This window comes from Brassica rapa, chromosome A09, assembly GCF_000309985.2.
Source record: "Brassica rapa cultivar Chiifu-401-42 chromosome A09, CAAS_Brap_v3.01, whole genome shotgun sequence".
Lineage (NCBI taxonomy): Eukaryota > Viridiplantae > Streptophyta > Magnoliopsida > Brassicales > Brassicaceae > Brassica > Brassica rapa.
This window is the reverse complement of record NC_024803.2, coordinates 33,256,185-33,279,517: the sequence shown is the minus strand read 5'-3', so window position 1 is coordinate 33,279,517 and position 23,333 is coordinate 33,256,185. Positions and strand designations below refer to the sequence as shown.

Sequence of the window (23,333 nt, the reverse complement as noted above, 5' to 3'; positions counted from 1 at the left end):
CATTGTCCTCTTGTATGAATGTAAATATGTATTATATATAATATACTAGGGTCAGCCCGCCCTACGGGCGGGATATATTTTACTTGTGATTTGGATTATTATTTTTTGTATGATTTTTTGAGTTGTGTTTTTGGTTTACATTTGCATTAGATGTATATGATAATAATTTTTGTCTCTTAGAAAGTTTGAGGTGAAGAAGAATTACATGTGATAACATATATTTTGCTTGTTTGCAAAAGTTGTTTCTTTATTAAAGAGTTGTGGCATTATTATGTTGTGAGGGCTTCAAATGTCTTCATGTTGTTTCATTTTACAAATAATTGATTTCGTACTTGGTATGTTATTTGTGATTTGTAATATTTAGGCTGTGAAGAATTTTGTTGTGGGTAATTTTCTATGTATGTTATAAAAGTAATTATCCTTTAAGTTGAAATCATAGAATTTCTACATGCTATTGGAACGAAAGTGGTAATAATTTGAAGTTGCTTTTCTTTTTAAAAGTAAAATGTTAAATTAAATGAGAAGAAGGTATTAGTGCAAAGCTAATCAAATTAAGAACACACTGAAACTGGAAAGTGTGAAAACTAAGTAGTAGCCGATGAGTGTAGACACTTGTCAATCACCGTAAAACTAACACTAAGAACTTCTCCATTTGTTTATAGTAATAACAATCAATATATCGTTTTCGAGATTATTGAGATGTGGTGGCATTGTAAAGATCATATTCGTCCCATAACACTTCTTTTTCAATATAGAAACACCGCATAAGGAACGTTTGATCTATCTCAGCATTTGTCTGCCCGAGACATGTTGGTTTTTGTTCATGACTATCCATAAATTTCATGCATTCTTCATGTTTGCTAATATGTGAAGATGTGTTAGTCTTATGGTAGTTTTGTTTCAAAGTCAAAATTATTTGTTTTTTCTAATAATAATTCTTGTATAGATTAAGTAAATATTTTCTTAATTAATCTCATACACTGACTTTTAGAGTTATTCATCTGAACTGAACGGTTTTGGGATATTTTAAATTCTTTATAAATTAAAAGCAAAGAAAAACACATTGGTTAAGTATGTATAATTGGTTTAATAGTTGTTCTTATTTGAGAAAGTTTGGATATATGTGCGTTGAATAATTATTTTTGTGGTTACTTTATTTTATAGGTTTTATTATGAATTTTCACTATTTTTTTAAATTAAGTAAATTTATACGTTGATGGTTGAGATGATTTCAATAGAAATGTGTTCTTCTTCATTTTGGTAATATAAATATTTTGATTGGTTTATTTTATATTTTCTCCTTTCATTTATACTTCTATATCTTATCGTTTTTATTGCGTTTCAATTTAAAATTTATAATTACAAAAAAATTATTTTCATATTAGTATTAAATTAGTTGTATTGAAACTCTCTTTAAAATTCATGAAGTTACTACATTTATTTGCATATGGTTTCTTTAATGTGTTATTATATAAATACAATTTTCATTTATTTTTATAATTAATTCTTTTAGTTCTATTTTATTATATTTTTCTCAATTAATTGTTAAAAATCTTTGAAAATTATGTGACTTCCATTTTTATAATATTTTTTTAGTTTCTCTTATTTCTTGTGTTTCACTCGGAGTATTTGTTATTGTAAAATAAATTCTCATTTTCATAATTATTTTTATGTTATTAAATTATTTTTTAAAAAAAATTCATATTCTTTTTATTAGTTATTTAAGAATCATATTTTTTGTTCGAGATATTTTCACAAACACTAATCACGTTTTGTAGTATATATACATGGAGAGAGAGGAAGGTATAGCTTCAGACCGTAACAGTCTAATAAATAGTATACACAGTGGTATTATGTTGGTAACAGATCAAAGAGCAGAGACATCAGAGTCGAAACATATGAAGAAAGGATCTTGCAAGAGTCTTAAACTCACCAATATGATGGAGAAGTGGAGGCAGTGTAAGAAAGGACACTTCTCTGTGTACACCAGAGAAGGCAGGGGGCTTGTTATGCCATTGGATTATCTGAAACATCCAATCTTTAAGGTCTTATTGGAGATGGCGGAGGAAGAGTTCGGTTCCACAATAAATTTCCTTCATTTTGTCATTCAATACAAAACAAAATGATGCTATTTAACACGAAGGAATACTACATATTAACTTGTCTCAACCTTAGAAAATAAAAGGCTAATCAAATGTCCAAACTCATATCAATGCCATGCTCATTAAGAGCTTCCATATGATGATCCACATCTCTTCCAGCGAGGATACCACCGTGTATGTTTGGGTGCAAACTCTTCACACGGCCATCAAGCTGCTTTTATGAGAAGAAAAAAAAACAAAATGAGAGGTAAGCTTAATATACCAAACTCAACTGCTTAATCATTACCACCAGATAAAGAATGAAACTTGCCATTTCAGGGAAATGAGTAAGCGTCTCCACTTTGGAAGTGACAGAGACTCCAGCATTCTCCAAGGTAGAGGCGTTCCTCCAGTAGAAACAATGAAAAAAAAAGGAATCATTTTTCAATCCATAAACACTTATTAGAACAGAAACATAACTAAAAATTATGAAATAAGACATACCTACTCTTGAAGACCGTTGCCAAGAGTAGCTAAATCCTACTTGTCAGATAAAGATATCAAAGCTTGCTTCTTTCCTGATGTACACACGCCCATGTTACATTAAAAACCTTATTGTAAACAGAATATAATTGAAATCAATCTCTGAATATGAACTTGCAGGTTAACACAAAAACAAACCAGAGGAGGCCGAGGACTGTGGCTGATTCTTTAGAGCTGTCTGAGACTCTGACATGGCTCGGACCGTAACGAAACTCGGACGCAGCGACTTAGAATAGACCTGCTGCTTCTAGACAAAATCAACAATAGCAGATATGAGAAACAGAGACACCAAGAAGAGGAACACGTCGACACAGGGAGAGGAGAGAACTCACAGGCTGAGCAAAATCAATATTCAGTTTTGAAAGAGATTTCTATAAGAGAAATAAATAATCGGTTAACCAAATAAATGAGTTAACTAACAGTGAAGTGTAAGATAGAGTTGTTTGCTAGAGCTTCGAGTTTGTGAGCTTTATAAGTTCTCTTCTTAAAATTTTGCCAGAGGGATTTTTCGGATAAGTTACTTCCAGCTGTTCTTACGATATATGCCATTGGATATTTCCCAGCTTTCAAGTCAGGGATGCTTCAAAAAACATAAGAAATAAAAAGTAAAGAGCTACAGAAAAAAAAGGTCATTAAAAAGAGAAGAATTTAGCAATCTCTATCATGTTAAAAGAAAAAGTCCTTGCGGTATTACTGCTGCATCAGCAATCTCTGGATGAGCAAGCAACAATGCTTCAAGCTCAGCTGGAGCAACCTAACAAACATTTTAAACCATTACCAAAACACACCAACTTTACAAAAGATGATCCACACATTAAGAAAGATTTTTGTTTATTACCTGATAACGATTGCATTTGATAAGCTCCTTTAATCTATCAACAACAAAGACAAAAACCTTCATTGTCAATGTAACACAAATCTCCAGTCTTCAACTATCCTTCTGAATCAATAGTAGATGCAGTAGCTTCCTCGTTCTTAAAATAAGCTTTTAAAAACAACTCAAAACAGTTTCATACCAAAAACAAAAACACCTTTTCGAAAAGAATCAATCACCTTTCATCACGGTAGGACTCTGGAGGCAGAGCTCCCCGGTTCAATGCACCCCCAAGACCCGACCCGTATCCGGATCCACAATCTTACCATCCACGTTCGGAGCAAGCAAACCAGAGGATCCGTACCTCTCAGTCTCCTCTTTAGTAAACATAGAAGCAACTATAGCCGCCGTCTCAGTCAAGCCATAGCCTTGCAGAAATTTAATGTTACTGTATCTCTCAACGAACTTCTCCGTCACCTCTTTAATAGTTTACCCATTCTTCAATATACTCACACGCCAAACTGTTTCTGCATATAAAATTGTTTCATAAAGTCTCCTTCTTTACAATAGCACAACACAATAAACAGAATGGGAGCTTCTTTTTTTTGATCAGCAAAAACATTGTATGAATGATGAGATTTGATGTTTTCACCTATCCATCTAAATTAAGAGAGCTGAGAAACCGTTTGTAGGATGAAGTGAAGGTAAGCTTGATTGGATCAGGAGGACTGAGAAACCGTTGGTAGAGGGAAGTGGATAAAAGCTTGATTGGATCAGGAGGACTATCGCTAATCCGTAGCTGCTTGCCCCTAAAAACGCAGAAGACTCGATCCCTCGCAGAAGATTTCCTTTACAGTTTGGCAGCGGAGGTAAGGAGCAGAAGCATAATTAAGTTGATTGAAATGCACCCCTAAACCATCACGCCTTGATTGACCAGAGGTGGTGAAGTGAATATCGAACGTCACAGCAACGACTCCGTCTTCACGCAATGATCGCAGGTGAGAGACGGTGGATTGATTTCAGGTCCAATGAATAGATCGTGATTTTCAGAAGAGAAATAATGTCTTATTTATACATGATATCACAGATCCTCGCCGATGCAAACAAAGCATTGAAGAACTTGTACAAAACCATAACGCACTCAGTTTCAGAAACCGTGAGGAAGATTGATCGTCCCATACACATATGTTCACTACAAGAAAAATGAGTATTGATAGCAGTAGAAGATAGCATTTTTTCGCTTTCTGCTATGGTTGACATACCCGTTAGTTTTAGATAGCGTTTGTATTTTTGGAAACGCTACGATAGAACGGCATAATTGGAAACGCTATGATAGCACATGGTTTTATATGTAACACTTATGTTTAATAGCAAAACACATTTAAAAACGCTATGTTTGGTATTTTAAATCCCTAAACCCTAAACAAGTTTTTAAACTCTAAGCACAAACTTTTAAACTCTACTATTTTAACATCATATCTTAAATTAAACTTCAATTCTTAAATATAAACTTAAAATTAATATTTTTCAAAAATTCATCTCAAATCTAAATCAATACCCTAAACCTTTAACCCTCGAACCATATACTCTATCTTTTATTTTAAACTCCAAACTTCAAATCTAATCTTTTCAAACGTAATACATCAAATATCTTATTTATAAATCATAACAACTATTAAATTTATATACATATTTACTTTACACTAATTATATATAAATCTTAAATTTGTTTACATTTGTACTTTACATACCCTAAACTCTAACTAAAAATCTAATTAAAACTATAATATTTTATTATTTAATTTAAAATATTAAATTTGAGATTTAATGAAAGTATAATATCAAATCTTAAATCTGAACCCTAAGCACTATATTCCAAACCCTAAACTATATCCTTATATATATATATCATGCCCTAAATTAATCACATATCCGAAACTCTAACTAAAAAATAATAAAACTCTAATAATTTTTTATTTTATTTTAAATTTAATCAACATATAATCTCAAATCTGAACCCTAAGCACTATATTCCAAACCCTACAGTCCCTAAGTTTTACACCCTAAACTCTAAACTTCATACTTAAACCACACATCTAAAAAAATCTGCATATAAACATAAAATCTAAATTTGAAACTTTTAAATTTTATAGCAAATATACAGTTTAGTATAAATATAACCTAATTTTGTTCCCAATTTTTAAACTTTTTAAACTGTAAACTTGAAATATAAACTACAAAATATACTTGTGGTTAAACATATAAGTCAACTTTATTAAACATATGAAGTAAAAATAATTAAAAGAAACCATTACAGAAAAACAAAACAAAAACAAATCTCATTGGCTAGTCATTTACGTCTGTTTGATTGGATTCAATCCAATGGACAAGATCTGTCCCTTCTCATTTTATCAGTCTTATTTCTCATTGGATGATAAATGTTGGTGAGGATAACCAAGTTTTAATCTCTACCATTGATAAAATCTTATCCAATGGTGAGAATATCAAGAGCTTTTCTCTCTATCTCTCCCATCTCTCACAATCTCCGTCTCTCTCAACCTCTGTATCTCTCAATCCCAGCCGCCATGTCTCTCCATCTCTCTCAATCGCCATCCCTCGTAACCTCTGTGTCTCCAAAGTAGCCGTGTTTTCCATTCTTCAATTCCATTCGTTTAATTGCTCTCTACAGTGATACGCTGAAACATGGATTCAAGTTTGGTTGAAACGTATTTTTGTTGTTTAAGGAGAAGAAGTAGTGGAGTCGGAGCTGTGCCGGAGTCGGAGCGGGACTAGCTATGCCGGATTCTGCAGGCGGAGGAAGACGGTGGGACGATGACATGGGAAAGAGAAGTGATGGAGAATGGATGAGGACAGAAGATGGTGTAGCTAACAGCGTGGTTTTAAGCGTCGATGTGAAGGAGTTCGTGATGGTGGTTGATAGATCCGGTGAAGGAGGTGGCTGGTGTAAACATACACACGAGGCTGAGGCGGAGAGGTGGAGGCACGATGAGTTAGGTTTCTTTTTTAGGTTTAGCTTTTTAGGTTTACTTTTTTGGTTTACACTTAAACCAATTTTGATTTATTTTTATATGTGAACCAGTTTTAATTTATGAATAATTTGTAATTCAATTTCGTTTATAATTTAATTTTAATATAAAAATCAGTTTTAATTAAAATGCAATTTCAATAATATAAAAAAATTAAATATTTTTATTGTATTTTTATTTTTTATTTTTTAATCATGTAAATAATAACAAAAATTATACGCTATTAAATAATATTTAATTGCATACAAAGAAACGCTATAGTATATGACAATAAGATAGCAACGCGAAAAAGCGCTATCTAATGTGTCTAACTTACTATGACGGGCGATGATACAGTGCTTCAAAAACTGCTATCGTATCGTTAAATAGCGGTTTTCGTCCGCTAAGAAAAGCTTTTTTTCTTGTAGTGGTTGAAGAGCTGTGTTTTGGATGTGAGACACGTGTCAGATACATGATGCACGAATAAGTGACCTGTCATCCCATGTGGACATCCTAAGAGAGAAGGAAAGTCTCTTTTATATATAAAGATCCCTATATATTAATACTCACTTTATGCCGAACTTAAGATACATAGTGGGAATTAACAGTAAGTAGATTTGAACTGAACATCTATTATTTCTCCTATTATGTTTTTGTATAAATGTATGCAGGTACCTGGTAACTAGTAGAAAGCATATATGTGATAAAAGTAAATATATATTAATGGAAGTTAATCAAATTGAAATAACATTAATTTTTCATGTTTAGTGATTTTTTTCAGAAAATCATTTTTTTCAATCATAGAATGATATGATACAAAATGGTGCTCTTTTTCCATTTTAACTGGTGAATATTACGAGAAATATACAAAATTATGCATTCATGAATATTTTATTTAGTATAATACTAAAATGTATTCCACCACCAATATTAGAAAGATGATACTTTATGGATGGATTTTGAAAGGATAATGAGTTATTATCCATGAAAGGTCGGTATGGTGCATTCAAAGATTTTGAAAGTTTGATGGAGACAAGAAATATAAGAGTTAGCTTCTCACCTTTGAGTGCAGAATCTGTAACCTTTATTTGGACGATGGAATTTATGAAAACTTTTCGATAATTTTAAATATATTTTACAACAAATTATTTTTAATTTGTGAAAATAGTTTCACAACCAGAAGAATTGTTTGATTTTGCAAATTAACTTAAAGAAATGAAAAGAAGAAAGGACAGTTTCAACATGCTCATGATTACGCATGTATCTCATACTCAAAATAGAAAGACATACAATATTGCATGCAATGCTCATAATCAACCGTCTTATTTGTTCATATGGCACTACAAGAAAACAGCGTAATTCTGACGGACATTCTGACGGAAAATGAGATCCTCGGAATATTCCGACGAATTTCTTCGGAATATACCGATGAAATACCGAGGAAATCACATTCCTCGGAAAACACCGACGAATATCCGAGGAAATTCCGAGGGATAATAGGATTTAGGTATTTCCTCGGCATAGTCAGAGACTTTTCCGACGATTCAGGGCTTTGCTTTTAGGGTTTCTGTTTCCTCGGAAAAGCCTCGGAATATTCCGAGGAAATTCCGAGGAACACTTGTTTTTCCTCGGAATTTCCTCGGAATATTTCGAGGCTTTTCCGAGGAAGTAGGATTTTTAAACCGAAAACAACGTTTTGCGGTTTGAATAACACTTATAGAACCCCTATTAAGTGTCTTAGACTGATTATAAAGTCAAAAATTTGTTTAAGTGAAACACTTATATAACACTTTTCCAATTGTATGAACGAAATCCCCACAACATAAGAGAAACACTTATACACTTTAATGAACGGTAAAGGGAATACTTACAATTCATTTTGAAATTTTGTTATTTCATGGTTTATGATCATCTATACAAAGATTCCTCAATGGTATGCATTGCATTTGTATAAGAAATGATATAGGGCAAAAAAAGTTGATGTTTTGAAACCCCAAACATGTGTTCCCCGGAATTTCCTCGGAATATTCCGAGGAAATTCCGAGGAACAATATAAATTAATAGAAATACATGCACAGGACATTCCTTTTCCTCGAATTAATGAAAATATTCCGAGGAAATTCCGACGGATATTTAAGTGGCCGTCGGAATTTCCTCGGAATATTTTCATTTAACCGGGCAAACAAGCCGCCAAATATTTCGCGAAAATAGAAATTGAAAATACTGAGGGAATTCCGACGGAAAATATCCGTCGGACCCTAGGTTTTATAAACTCGAAACGCATCTTCTTCCCCATTTCTCTCTTCTTCCTCTCCGGCGACCTCTCTCTCCTTCCGGCGTTCTCCACCTTCTCTCGCGACGATCTCTCCGGCGAATCCTCTCCATTCCCTTACAAATCATGTAAGGACCCTATCCCACTCTCTTAGGTCCTATTTGTTAGGTTTTTAAGTAGATTTGATGATTTTAGAAGTTTTTTGATAGATTTTTGTTAGGGTGATTGGGTAGGATTGTGATTTGTTGTGTAATAGGTTTAGAATTGTGATTTGGTTGTGTTGAATTGATTTAGAACTTTTTTATAAACTGTTTATTATTTTTGTATTTACAAAACGTTTTTTCTATATAAATTCGATTTTACAAAACGTTTTTTGTATATAAATTTGATTTTTGGATTTATAAAAGATGATTTCATATTTCTAAAAATATTTATATTTATTAAAACTAATTTTGTATTTATAAAACATTTTTTTGATTTATAAACACTATTTTTTTATTTTTGTATTTATAAAAACTATTTTTAAATATACAAAACGTTTTTGTATATAAATTCGATTTTTGGATTTATAAAAGATGATTTCATATTTTAAAACTAATTTTGTATTTATAAAAAAAATTTTTATTTATAAACACTATTTTATTATTTTTTGTATTTATAAAAACTATTTTGTATTTATAAAAAGATGATTTCATATCTATAAAAATATTTATATTTATAAAACTATTTTTTTTATTTATAAAACATTTTTTTATTTATAAACACCATTTTATTATTTTTTGTATTTATAAAAACTATTTTGTATTTATAAAAAGATGATTTTTTATCTATAAAAATATTTATATTTATTAAAACTAATTTTGTATTTATAAAACATTTTTTTTATTTATAAACACTATTTTATTATTTTTTGTATTTATAAAAACTATTTTGTATTTATAAAAAGATGATTTCATATTTATAAAAATATTTATATTTATTAAAACTAATTTTGTATTTATAAAACATTTTTTTTTATTTATAAAAACTATTTTATTATTTTTTGTATTTTAAATATGTTTTCTATTTCAATTTTAATTTTATATTTTCGAATTTCAATTTAAAAAAATAAATTTATAATTTTTTTTTTAATTTTGGAAATATTCCGAGGAAGTGTATCCCTTGGGATTTTCCGACGACATATTCCTTTCCGAGGATTTTCCGACGAACGAACTGGTGGTCCTCGGAGTTTCCTCGGAAATTCATTTCCTCGGAATTCCGTCGGAAATATCCGAGGGATTTCCGAGGAAAATTGAATTTCCGAGGACTTGTTTCGTCGGTATATCGTCAGAATAACGTTATTCCGACGACATACCGACGATTTTTTTCCCTCAGTATGCCGCTGATTTCTTGTAGTGTGGCCATGGAATCTCCAGTTCGGTTAGTAAAATATTAAATGAGTTTGTATACGCTGATGAAAAAAATGCATTCCACTTGCACATGTAACTTATTCTTTGACACCAATTATTCTTTTATTAGGCTCTTTACACATGGCATGGTCTCGTTTCCGGTTCAGTTGGGAACATGATTTTTTGTTTGGTTAATAAATGGCGACATGGGTTGCTGATTGGGGACATATCAGTTCACATATAACAAGCATATGTAAATGAAGTATGGGATTTTTCGCTTGTATGATTATTAAGACTACATTGCATCGCTATCATAGTGGACCACTAATTGTCAAAAACATATACCTGAGTTAAGTACATCAATGAAATAACTGATGATATAGATTGAAACGCAAACTTATTCCAAAACGTGAAATAAACATGTGAAATCAATTTCGTAAACTGAACCAATAAGTAACCATATGTACCTAACGATTTCCATAAATTTTCTAGGTGAGCAGTGCAGATAACACATAATCGTAGCCAATGGGCCAGCTTACTCTCTTAGACTGATCGGACTGCACGTGAAAAATGCGCGGATTTACTCAACAAATATCCAACGTTTTCCATGAGTTGATTTATAGGCTAAATTTAATTACTTTAAAAATTTTAAAATATTATAAAATATTAAATTATTAAGGTAATTTTTTTTGTTTCTACTTTCACTCGTAAAAACCTCTTTAAACTTAGTAAGTTGTGTTTTCATATATGATTTTTGATTTTCTATTTTGATGTGAATATTATTTAGGAAATAAAGAGGTTTGGATGGGCAGCTAAGCTATTCATAGTATGTATATCCCCACCAAGGAGATTCATCATTAAACCTATTTCTCGCCATATCTGGCAATTCATTTTTCTATACATTTATACATGACAAAATGGTTTGAGATAGACATTAGACATACAAGCTTTGATCCGTTTTAACATCTCTAAATGATAGTATAAAACCCCAACAAAATCGAATATCTTAAGATGTATAAGCGGTGGTTCATTCGCATCACATGGATGTAAATAACCAAGATCTGAAAAGAATATATTAAATCTGACTAATCGCTCAACATTTCATAAAAGTTTTCACTTTTGATGTCAAAAAAAGTTTCCACTTAAGGAGGAAAGCACTATATAACAACAATTAATTCCCCGTATTAACGTTAATCATATAATCAATACTATTAAAAGGGAAGTAATCTTAAAAAATCTACCTATAAAATTGTTCGGACCCTTTGATGATCATTATTTTTTAGTTTTACCTTAAACTTAGACTAACAATATGTTACCATGTATTTCTCTAACAATAATTTATTCAATTCCTTTATTTATTCAAATATCACTCCTACATCTTAATCATTACTATTACTATATTTACCATTTTGACTTTTAATCATAAAAACATTGAAACTAATGTTTTATATTATCACTTTTATCATATAATATACTGTATGATTTAAAGGAAGAGAAGTTACACGACATATATGTGTACATTCTAACTTCCTCTTTCCTTTATAATAATGTAATCATATCATATATAAACTTTCCTACTAAAATCTCATACTATATACTAAACTTTATATTGTCTATAGTTTGATAGATATTTTCATATTTAAATATGAGTTTTCTAAAAATATTTTATCAACCATGTTTTTGTACAATAACATTAAAAATCTATATCAAAAGGTTGTTGGACCCGATATGAACGTAATGAGTCCACATCGGTTCGGGTATTTAGGATCCTAAGAAAATTCGAAATATCTAAAAAAACTGAAAAATATCTGAAACACGAAAAGTACTTGAAACTCTAAACAAATAGTCAAAAAAATTCAAATACCTAAAAATTCAAATCTTATTCAAAATCTGCCACTGAACTGAAAATACCCAAAATTTTATCCAAATACCCAAATTTTTTTTACTTTGAAAATTTACCTGAAATCAAAAACTATAATCGTAAACTAAAAATCTAAAAAAAATATCCATAATGCTGGAAACATATTCGAAATATCTAAATATACCTAATAAACACAACATATTTATGATCGGGTCTAGGGTAGGATCCAGACTCAAACAAAGACATACAGATCCAAAAAACCCCCAAATATGTTATCTTCTCTGGACCTGAACTAAACCTATATTTCCGGGTCGGTTCGGTTTGTTTTTTTTATCCGGATATAATTCTCATGCGTAAAAAAAATTTACGTAAAAATGTACATATAAAATATCAAATAAACTAATTCATAGATTATATAACTGTTAAAAATTATATTTTCGATATTATAAAACTTTGTATTATAGTATAATCCAAAAAATCTGCGCTTTCCAAGCGCGGGTCAAAATCTAGTTTTCTTTTAAAATATTAAGGGACCTGTTTTTTTGTGTGGTCCAATTTGGGTCTGAAACCAATTTTCTTAGAAGGCGACGTCGTAGCTGTGGTTATTGATTTATTCACACATCAAGTTGTCAAGGTATTATTTCAAATATTGTTCACATCAAACGCATTTTTAAATAATACAATCCCATAATTTCTTATTAGACACTCCAATTAATTTGGAGACGATATTTTTTTTCTTCATTTGTTTACTTCTCTATTTATTGCCATGTGAGATACTTCTCTTCCCCATGTCCAACTTCAACCCCATAAATACGATCCTCGCTTCATCCTTCCTTTTGTGTTTCTTTAGATACTTGGAAATAACTTAACGGCATCAAGAAACGGGCGTTACTGTCGACCTGACAAAATGCCTTGTCTTTACATTACTACAAACGTGAATATGGAGGGCGTTGACACCGATGCGTTCTACTTGGAAGTCACGAAAGCCGTCGCTTCCATCGTCGGACGGCCTCAGAATGTAAGAACCTCTCTTTGCGTATGATTCTTCTTCCCTTTAGAACAATTCCTTTTTTTTACAAAAAAAAAAAAATACAATTCCTTTAAGTTTTTGGAGCAGAAGATGCATCTTGTTTAACTCATCTGATGCATATTGTCTCTTAATTTCGATGAGCTCGATTAGAGCATCTCCAATGTACACCTCTATAATTTCCTCTAAAATAGAGATCTCTATTATAGAGGTGAAAATGCTCCAATGTATGCCTCTATAATAGAGTTCCTCTATTTTAGAGGAAAATATAGAGGAAAGTTACTTTTTGCCTCTATATTTAGAGGTGAAAATAACATATCTCTATATTTTCCCCTATAAATAGAGAAACTCTATTATAGAGGCATACATTGGAGCATTTTCATCTCTATAATAGAGTTTCTCTATTTTAGGGGAAAATATAGAGATAGAAATAAGGATGGGTTGGAGATGGTCTTATGTCTCTTCATTTTATAGTTTTCCACACCAATTGAAATTTGTTATTGTACAATGTCTATTACATCTCTTAATATTCTCCTTTTTCTAAATACACACTCAGTTACTTATTTTCTCCCATTAATATATTGTATAAATGAAAAGAGTTTTGTTTTTTAATATATAAAAGAGAAGGCACTGGGAAAGATATTTGAGGCAAGTGTAGAACTTTTATGTTTCGCTTGAATATTTATAAATGCTATAAAATGATTATTAATTTCATTTGGATGAAATGACAAAGCATTGTTTACTAGGTTCGCTTAAATTGGCATCTTGACAAAGAGATAATTCTTATAATTAAAAACAGAGTCAACATCATCATTTTTATTCTGTAAGATAGTTTTATATGTATAATAATTGAAATGTTAACGATTAGATCTTGCTTGCCTATCATGTGAATTGTGGTGCCTATATTGAAACCCAAAGAACAATAGCATGGCCAAGAATTTTTCCCTCACAACAATGATTTTTTTGTGTTTAGGAGATAAGAAATATTTTCAAATTGTAGTCTATTAAACACAAATATGTTTATTGCAGTTGGTGATGGTGGTGCTGAAGGGATCAATAGAGATAGTGTTCGGTGGGAACAAAGAAGCAGCTGCATATGCAGAGATTGTGTCTATGGGAGGCATCACTAAACAAGTTAAGAGACAGCTTATCGCGACCGTTGGTTCTATTCTACATTCTCATTTTTCTATTCATCCTACTCGTTTTATCTTAAAAGTTTTTGATATGCAAGCTTTGCCTCTTCTTTCTAAGCTATAGTTTTATTATCTGTTTATTGTTCATCAAACAAAAAAATTAAATGATTGGTTGGTATCATTCGAGTTAACGACCATATACACATCAATATATCGTTTCTTATCTTTATTTGTTATTTGATCTTATACAAGCTTGATTATTAAACTATTATATCATCATTCGAAATCTTGAACACATAATCTTATTATACAACTTGAAAGAAAACATACCGATCGAGACTCGAGAGATGTCCTAATCCGAGAGTCTGACTGAGTCTTTGGACTCGGTCATAATTTCATTTTCTTGTATATAATTACTCTTAACAATTGTTTATTAGAGAACTAGTCTCCATTTTGAAGATAGATTGTGAAAAATTTTGGAATCTTGAAGTTTCCTGTTTATAATCGTTTATTTTACATAAGAACAGATATGAATGGAATTATTTTACTATAGACGACAAAACATTTCTCAAAAGAAAAACGAAAGAAAAATCACAAGTTGTATATTTCTCTTTTTGATTGGGACCAATTGGTACACACGTTGTTGATATGGGCCACATTAGAGTGGTATCTTCACAGTGGGATCAAACAAAAGATCCCAGAAGATAGCAAGATATGAGATTTCAAGATGCAAAGTATGGAAGCATGGGAATGATGGTATCGTTAGTCACCGACACTAATGATAAGTCACTCTAATACAAGATGAAGAAAACTAATTATAAAAAAACATGAAGAAAAATACAAGAATCAACTAGAAACTAAATCCATTAGGTGCGATTGCGGCTTATATCATTTGAGATATGAAACAAATGAATGTTGATTTATTGGTGACACCGGGAAAGCACTTAAATGATAAATAAAGTGGTCTCGAAATCATCACAACTCTGGAAACAAGATATGCAGGCGCCTAATTGTTTTTAGAAAATCTTCATACGTCTCTAAGAGGTTCCCAGAAAAAACACAAGTCACTCTTATTTACCTGCGAGGGAAATGGATGATCAGTGATCCCCACTATTAGTGAGATCTTCAATTTTTAGTATTATACACATTTATTACAGTGAAAGGATATCAGAAACATATAAATATTTGTTTGCAAGGCACAGCAATCTGCGACTGCGACCAGCAACCAAATGTTATTATTTTTGTTGTCGAAGATTCCTGCGATTTGAGACCTCCAACTGCGACATATGACTAGTCGTTGGTCGTAAGTTGTTGTTTTCGTTGTTGTGGGACTAATAGCACGATCAGGTTGCATCGTAATCGAAAGTTGTTGTTTATTTGTTGTTGAACGACTGAGCAATCGCAAGTCTCTATTTTAAGTGGTTAAAAAATTAGTGACTAAATTGCGACGCAAGTGAAAGAATTATGCAACGACCAAATGTTAAACAGGGTCATAAATACTAAGGTTTGTTACCGTAGAGTAATAAAGTGAAATAATATATAGCGATAAAAAGTATGGAATGATAAAAAAGAAACTAGAGTAAATGAGAATAAAATGAATAATTGTAAAATATTTTATTTTTTTATCAAGATTTTACTTTAGGTTTAACTTTAAAAAGTGTGATTGTTTGGTTGATTTAAAGTAAAGTTAAGAGTTAATTTTTTTTAAGTTGTTACTCTAAAAATAAAGAAAGTAGTTATACCATTTTATTTGAATTTTAATGTATTTTCTTGTTTGGGTGTAAAACTGTTTTTCTTCTATTTGAAGTTGAACCTCTTATAAAAATGTACAAATAAACAAGATGTTTGTGTTATTCTAATATTTTGTTCTCTTTATTACTCTGTAAAATTTTCACTTCACATAAAAAGTGAAAATCTTACTTAGAATATAAGATGGAGTTACTATTTTTATGTAATTGGTGAAAATAGAGTAACTGAGAGTAAAGTTATCTCTCTTAATTTTATTCTAACTTAAGCAAAAAATCACACCATTAATTAATGGCTTAATTAATTAATTATATATATGCATATATATTATTAACCAATTAAGCTAACAAAAATATTAAAAATCATAAATCATATGGGGGTGATTGGTTGAGTTGTAACTTTAGAAATTTACTTTAGAATTTTGTCTGTAGGATTTTTTGATTTAGCTTTAAGAGCTGTACCTTTAAAATTTTCTACAGCCAAAAAGATGGAGCTTTAGAAAATAAGACTTTTATAGCTAGTTTTTTTTGTTTTTTGGCTGTAGCTTTAATTTTTTGGTTGTAGCTTTAAAAAGTAATGTAAAGCATGATTGGTGATTTTAAAGCTGTAGATAAAAATTAAAGCTAAAGTCACTTGCTAAATCCCAACCAATCACCCCCAAAGTCTAATCTAACAGTGTGACATCATATATGACACGCATTTAAAAAAAAATTGAGGTAATATCTTGTAACATGTTAATAATGTTCTTGGATGCAGTTGCAACCAAACTTTCTTAACTTTCTCTGCATCCACAAAATTCACTTCTTTGTATGCCGAAGTCATTAAGCGTCCTTACTCAATTACTGAGTTTGTGAAAAAGAACATTACCTATATGTATGTACTATGTACAGAGTCGTGCGAACACTTACTGATGCCCCAAGCAATAGTTTTTTTTTAATAAAAACCTACGAACATTAGTTCTAAACAAAAACTATGAACATATCTACAATACTAAAATTACTGTAGTTTAGTGTGAGAGTAGAGCTTGTGGGGAAAATCTTTTAATTTACAAAGTTTTCTTAGCAATTAACAATTGTTTCAATATTTTGTAATTGGTTTCAATATTTTGTAATTGGTTTCTTAAAAAATCATGTTTTCATTTTAATCTAATTTTTTTTCTTACACATAAAGCTACTAACGATATTACGTTTTATAGTTATTTATATAAGAAATGCTTTTAATTACTTTTTGTAAAAAGAAAACTGCCCTAAGCGAGTGTTTTTTTTCCTCAAGTGAACATGGCTCTGACTAAGGAGTAAACAAATTTATTAAGCATGGGCAAAAAAATCAGAACACAAGATCCAAACCAAACCTGAGCCAAAAATATATAAATATATATATATCTGACTTGAAATGTAAAAATACTCCAATAGATCATGCAGGATGGTATAAAACATATTCAAAACCAAAGTGTTATTAATCGAATTCGAACGAATAATTCAAAAAAAATTTGAAAGTTCGAATAGCCCAAAAAACACTCAACCCTAAGTTCCGAATTAGTATTCCAAATAAGTATTTGAGATCAAATAAATATCTCAAATACTCAGTTTCATATATATATATATTTTTTTTTTTGATATAATATCTAAAGATAAATATCTATACTTTTAAAACAGAAACATTAAAAATATACTTACAAAAAGTTATATATAGTTGGACCATTACAATTATTTAACTTCTAATTATTTTGCATACAACAAAGTTAGTTATTAAATATATACTATAACTTAACATGTTATTTAAATATTTTCAAAATAAGACATCTTAAAAGATATTCTTAAGTATCTTTATAGAATTGTATTTTAATAATATCTTTAAAGAATTTTAATTAAAATATAATTTTTTTTTAAATCTTCACTTTTAAATAACTAAAATTCTTTATTAATATTAAATAATAGTATGAATGAATATTAATTCATTTCTTTTTTATAGAACAAGAAATTACACTTCTTTAATATTTATATATACATAATTCATATTCATAATTAAATTACCACACCAATTAATAAATATAAAATAATTTAATCCTTTTATCAAATATATCATAAATTATAATATTAAATAATTAAATATACATAATAACATATATTTATGAATTTTACAACATACTTCAATTTACTAAACAAAATAATAAAGTAATATATTTAGAATAACAAATAATTTTTATTTAATATCATATTTAAATTAGGATTTTAAAATATAATTTAATATATTTTAATTTTATAAAAACAAAATACTTAATTCAGTTGATATTAATATTATTCAGATGATAAATAACCTATAGTTTATTCTGATGATGCAAATACATCAATTGTAAACTGAACAAACCGAATTTAGTTGATATTATTATTATTTAATATGTTTTCATAGGTATGTAAATATTTATCAATTATGAGAGGGTTGAATGACATATAGTCAATTTATATTTTAATTTAAAACTTTAAAATATAAGTAAAATCAATACGAAGCGGGTTTTATAAATGAAATATCTTATTTTCATGAAATTATATTTATATAAGTTTTAGTTAGTTATATATACTTATATCATTTTTGTATAAAATACATATGCATAAAATTTCTAACAATTACTAAATACTTTTTTTCGAATAAAAATTAGTTCCGCGATCAAAATCTAATTTAAAACTTAAATTAGTATTTCAAATATTCAATTCATATTTTTTTCATATGTTATCCAAAAATATTTGAACCCAAACCGAGATAACTTGAACTCGAAATTAATATGGTTACAAAATGAATATTGGCAAGAGTTACAAATTATACGTGAACCCAAAATATTATTAACCGAACCTGAGTTGTATTAACATAATATCCAAATAAGACTTATAAGACTGAACTTTAAAACCTGAAAAACTCAACCGCCCTAAATCTTGCAAAAAAAAAAATTTACAAACATCAGGTTTTACATTTTCTTCCTTGGTAATCAGGACCGGCTTAAGGCATGGAGCAAAAAGGTGTGGATCTCGAGCCTAAGCATTTTTAACAAAATTAATGGTAAAGAGGGGTTCGAATTTTTTAAAAATAATTAGGGATAAAGGCCCAAAATATTTAAAATGCTCATATGTACATGTAAAATTTTTTCTGTCCAAAAGCCCGTATATATTTTGAGCCGGCCCTGTTGGTAATGTGGAAAAATAATCCCATTCGTAATGATTTGGTTAATGATTTTAGAATGTGAATGAAGTGTAAATTGTGTCAATCTAAAAATCACTAGAAAAATGATGTCGATTAGACGTTGCTTTGATTGTGTCTGCTTTAACTTTTCTTTGAGTTAAATATGCATGCTTTAATTTTAAATGGGTTGTCTTATCTCATCATACTATGGATATCGCACGATACAAACCAAATCTTGAAATAATTTTCCGTGGGAATAGAGATATTGATATGTTTTTGTGGTCATATACAACCTGCTAATTCACACCTAATCCAGTATTGAGTAACAGAAAGGCGTACCTTTTTAAAAGTAATATACAACTCACTGATCCACACTTAACCGAATAATTCTAGTCACTTTAATTACCAAACTCACATTACGGTCTCAAGCGATCGAGATGAAGAGGAACACGCTTTCTAACTAGTGCCATATCCAGTTAAGTGAGAGACTTTATCAAAGTAAAGAGTACTTGACTATAGTTATGCGTTTTCAATGGAGCTGTTTTCAAGTAAAAAACTCAAAATCACCATTGAAGTCTCGAGAGGACAAAGAGAGAGACAGACAAGACACAGACCAAGTGCGACTATCTGTAAAAATTGACCTCATTTTTTTTGTTCTGTTTGAATTTGTGACTACCAAAACGATTCTACATCTTCTTGGTGGTTCTCAACTTCACCTGCCGCAACATATTACTTCCCAGTCCCATCCCCTGAGCCCTTTACTTTCCTGCAAAATCACAAAGTGTGCCATATGATTCCCTTTTTCATGGCAATTGTTAAGATTATGCAGCTTAAAATTTGGTGTGAGATTAACATCTTATCCCTTTGCAATCTCAGCAAACTACAGAAACAAAAGACTTACTTGAGCCAGTGATTCGGAGAAGGGTGTTCAAATGGATTGTCTTGAGCAGATCCAGTTGGACTCCTGTACTCCGCTGCACTGTTCAAGAGAATGCTTTCTGTTTGTACGCTATAAGAAAAAGGACTCTCCGTGCCAGATAATGCAGGGAAGAACATATTCTGCGACCAAGGATCATGGTTGCTTGGACCACCAGTAATGGGGCTGAATACGCTGTTTTGGTGATCACTTTCAGGACTGTCCCTATGTGAATAAGCATCCTCTTTTGCAAATAATGAGGATGTTATATGATGAGGCACATGATGCATACCACTTTCCTCGTTAGCTCTAGCTGTCTCTGAAGGTATGATCCAGTTTGCTGACCCACCAACTAAACCAAGACCAGTTTGGCCAAGGGGGCTCTTCCACATTTGCCAGCTTCCGTCGTTAGCTTGTTTTTCATCCGCAGCCCGTGATTTGGACAAAGGAGATTCTATTGGCGACGGCTTGCTGATTTCACATGTAGGTGAATTCTTCATTGCACGGTGTTTTGCCAGTCCTATTCCAGTTTCATACCCAGCCCTTAGATCAAGAGATTTTGAAACAGGTCCCAGTAGAGATATAGGATCCGGAACATAACACGGATCTTCAAAATGTTCATCTTCGCCAGGTTGAGCGAAAGCAATCTCTGTTGGAGGTGAGAAACCTAAACTACAGGTAGTGGATCCACTAGAGCACACTGGTATGGCGAAAGGTGATGGGAGGCCAAAACTGATGGGATTGTCAAAGGTTCGTATTGAAGAAACTTGACTGGATACATGTGAGGTCTGAGAAGCTTCCTGGGGCTTTGTACTAGGTCTACTTATAGTACTAACACTCGAGGAAACAGGAACAGAAGTTGAACGGGCAAACAGTTGGTGCCATGCCTTTCTAGGTTCTCTTGTCGGCATTGGCTCAGTAACAACCTATGGAAAAAGCATCGGATTTTCAGTTATAGCAGAATGTGAACTTTTGAAATCACGTAAAGCAGAAAACAGAACTTTCAGAGAGATTATATCTCTAAAAACACTAGTTTACTCATAACAATACTCTAAAATAGTATGTGGGATTTTGGAAAGGACACTTACTGAACGATTAGCATTCGTCTCCACTTCATTAAGAAAAGATTTCACAGCCACGAGTTCAGGAGGATTAGTATGAGCAGAGGCATGAAAATTATCTGCAGAACCGATGGGTTTATTTTCCTTTGCGCTAGTAGCAGACGTAGTAACGCCTCTCCCAAATAAACGGCTATCACTGAAAGCCTTAGAAGAAGATAAGATTGTACCCTTCATTCGATCAAAGTACCGACCGCCAGATTTTGTATCGTTACTAGTGGCATTATTCTCTACACCATGTCCATATCTCTTTTCCATGTTGGAGCCCCTATCATGTTCCAGATGATCATTCTTATCAACACTGCGCTTCTGCGCGGTTTCCTTTCCTGTTTTCTTGTCATGCTCTTTACCATCAGAACTGCACTTACTTGAGGCTTTATCCCTCTCTTTCCTTCTCTCCTGACGCTTCTTTTCCGCCTCTTTGATGATTTTCTCCTTGGCAGCCAGTACTACTTTGCTGCATTTCTCGGCCTCATCTCTCAGCTTTCTCCGTTCTTCCACTAGTCTTGCAACTTCTTCTCTTTGTTTTCTCTCTTCCTCCTCTGAAAGCTCCTTCTCCAGTCTAGCTTGTCTTTTCTCCTCCGCTTTTCTACGTGCCTTTTCTATCCTACTCTCGTGATAGCTGGACCCATTCTCACCCTGTTTAGCCAGTAACCGTCTCTGCTCAGGGTCAAGTGATGAATCATCAACTGAGCTAAACCTAAAAATCTTTCTCCAGAGCCACCTAATGCTCATAAAAAGAGAAGTCAGCAGCCTGCAAGCAAAAACAACACCACCAGAATACGAATTCTCCACCAAACAATTTTCATCTCCATCAAATGTATCACCACCATTAGTCCGCCAATAGCTTGACCTGTTACTCAACGTGCTGCTCTCACACCACTCTTGCCTGTTTAAACATCCGTGCTCACTCCATCCCTTCCCATTCAAAATCTTTCCACTTCTTCCAACAAGCTCCTTCAAAATCCCTGAACCAGAAATCTCTAACCCGGGCATATCTAAAACAGGCCTCTTCGATATATGCCCACAATACGAACACATGAATTTTCCACCACCTGGATTCTGATCCCTATAAGGCGTGGAGCAGTTACGGCAACGCCTAGTCGCATTTTTCTTCAGCTTCTGTAGTTCAATAGCCTCTAGTCTCGCTCTCTCCCTAAGCCTAGCATTTCTCCTCACACGCCACGTGGAAAGCTGAGGCATCAAAACCTCGTACCAGAAGAGAGTAACCAGTAGCACAAACACACAAGCAAGCCTCGGGGAAGTAATCTCGAAACGAAAAGCAGGTGGAAGAAGCTGAGAGAGAGCCCACAGTCCAATCAAAGGTATAACAAACCAAGGCAGCATGGTTGCAACCTGACGAGACCACTTTTGAATAACGCACAATATACACATTATCCTCTCAAAGCCGTCGTCCCCTTCTCAGAAAACCCCTAGACAGGAATCACAAACCCTAATCTTATTATGAGGTCGTAGTCAAGATGATAGCGCCTTGGAGAATCAACAAGATACCTAACGCAAACGAGGACAATGGAATCAATTAGAAAGACCGCCAAGCACGCAAATGGAATTTGATTAGGTTAAACGCATGTACGGAGCGAAACCATTGTGAATCAATCGAGAGAGGTCAGGAGACTTACCATTGAAGCAAAACGTCGGCAGAAGAAAGAAAGAGAGCTTCGAAATTGGGGAAGATGTTGATGATGTCGAAGTTCGAATACAACCTTCACGATTCCGATCGAATTCGTGTTGAATTACTTCCTTCGATTTTTGCCAGCGACGAAACCCTAAATGAGAAAAAAAGATTTGAGAAGAAGAAGAAGAAAAGGAAAAGAAATGATAAAAAGAGGGCACAAATGTGAAATATGGAACGAACCGGGTGGGTATTCGGGTCAGGGTTGGGCCCCACATATAGCAGCGCAGTAGTAAATGAATTTCACCTTTTACCAAATTGCTCCATTGATTTTCTTTCATCAACATCATTTATTAAACAGATCAGATTTTGGATATCATATTTTCATCATAAACAGGTAACTTAATGTTTCAGAATATAAATGGCTAAATAAATGACATGATATCTTATCTATTTTGTAAACGTGGTAACATATTGTTACTGAATTCAAATAAATGACAAGATTTCATTTTTAAGGTATCTAAGATTGCTTTGACCTATGTTGCATGGAAACTCGGTTGAAGATCCGTTTCACGTTTCGGAATCGAAATCTCTCGAAAACTCG

General features: G+C 31.9%; 2 protein-coding genes and 2 long non-coding RNA genes across 7 annotated transcripts; 2 read left to right on the top strand and 2 right to left on the bottom strand.

Moving 5' to 3' along the window:
• Positions 1-2,409: 2,409 nt before the first annotated feature.
• On the bottom strand, positions 2,410-3,885 carry LOC103841092. Of its 3 annotated transcripts, XR_004451882.1 has the most exons (5): positions 3,678-3,885; positions 3,463-3,496; positions 2,763-3,378; positions 2,586-2,659; positions 2,410-2,488 (listed from the first exon to the last, which is right to left on the bottom strand). It is a non-coding gene; the product is annotated as an uncharacterized LOC103841092 (long non-coding RNA). The 3 variants fall into 3 exon arrangements; XR_004451881.1 differs by having other exon boundaries at positions 2,763-3,496; XR_004451880.1 differs by lacking the exon at positions 3,678-3,885 and having other exon boundaries at positions 3,463-3,667.
• A 2,036-nt stretch (positions 3,886-5,921) lies between these two features.
• On the top strand, positions 5,922-6,614 carry LOC117128545. Its single transcript, XR_004451904.1, has 2 exons — positions 5,922-6,076; positions 6,183-6,614. It is a non-coding gene; the product is annotated as an uncharacterized LOC117128545 (long non-coding RNA).
• A 3,064-nt stretch (positions 6,615-9,678) lies between these two features.
• Positions 9,679-16,487, top strand: LOC103841091 (macrophage migration inhibitory factor homolog). The gene is made up of 2 exons (XM_009117605.3): positions 9,679-13,003; positions 14,042-16,487. Exons 1-2 carry the CDS (start codon positions 12,893-12,895, stop codon positions 14,267-14,269), a joined length of 339 nt encoding a protein of 112 aa, XP_009115853.1. The 5' UTR covers positions 9,679-12,892; the 3' UTR covers positions 14,270-16,487.
• A 3,046-nt stretch (positions 16,488-19,533) lies between these two features.
• On the bottom strand, positions 19,534-22,953 carry LOC103841088 (stress response protein nst1). 2 transcript variants are annotated; one of them, XM_009117602.3, is made up of 4 exons: positions 22,737-22,953; positions 21,067-22,608; positions 19,964-20,904; positions 19,534-19,828 (listed from the first exon to the last, which is right to left on the bottom strand). In XM_009117602.3, the coding sequence occupies exons 2-4, from the start codon at positions 22,489-22,491 to the stop codon at positions 19,792-19,794; spliced, it is 2,403 nt and encodes an 800-aa protein (XP_009115850.1). In that variant the 5' UTR covers positions 22,492-22,608; positions 22,737-22,953; the 3' UTR covers positions 19,534-19,791. The 2 variants fall into 2 exon arrangements, with proteins under 2 accessions (XP_009115850.1, XP_033136978.1); XM_033281087.1 differs by having other exon boundaries at positions 21,067-22,609; positions 22,718-22,928.
• Positions 22,954-23,333: the final 380 nt, after the last annotated feature.

Bases quoted from the DNA above. Each gene is read 5' to 3' on its own strand.
- LOC103841088 (XM_009117602.3), bottom strand. From the start codon at position 22,491: ATGTGTATATTGTGCGTTATTCAAAAGTGGTCTCGTCAGGTTGCAACC. The intron at 20,905-21,066 runs GTAAGTGTCCTT...CTTTTTCCATAG, and splicing joins AGACGAATGCTAATCGTTCA to GTTGTTACTGAGCCAATGCC. The intron at 19,829-19,963 runs GTAAGTCTTTTG...GTGATTTTGCAG, and splicing joins TCTCCGAATCACTGGCTCAA to GAAAGTAAAGGGCTCAGGGG.
- LOC103841091 (XM_009117605.3), top strand. From the start codon at position 12,893: ATGCCTTGTCTTTACATTACTACAAACGTGAATATGGAGGGCGTTGAC. The intron at 13,004-14,041 runs GTAAGAACCTCT...TGTTTATTGCAG, and splicing joins TCGTCGGACGGCCTCAGAAT to TTGGTGATGGTGGTGCTGAA.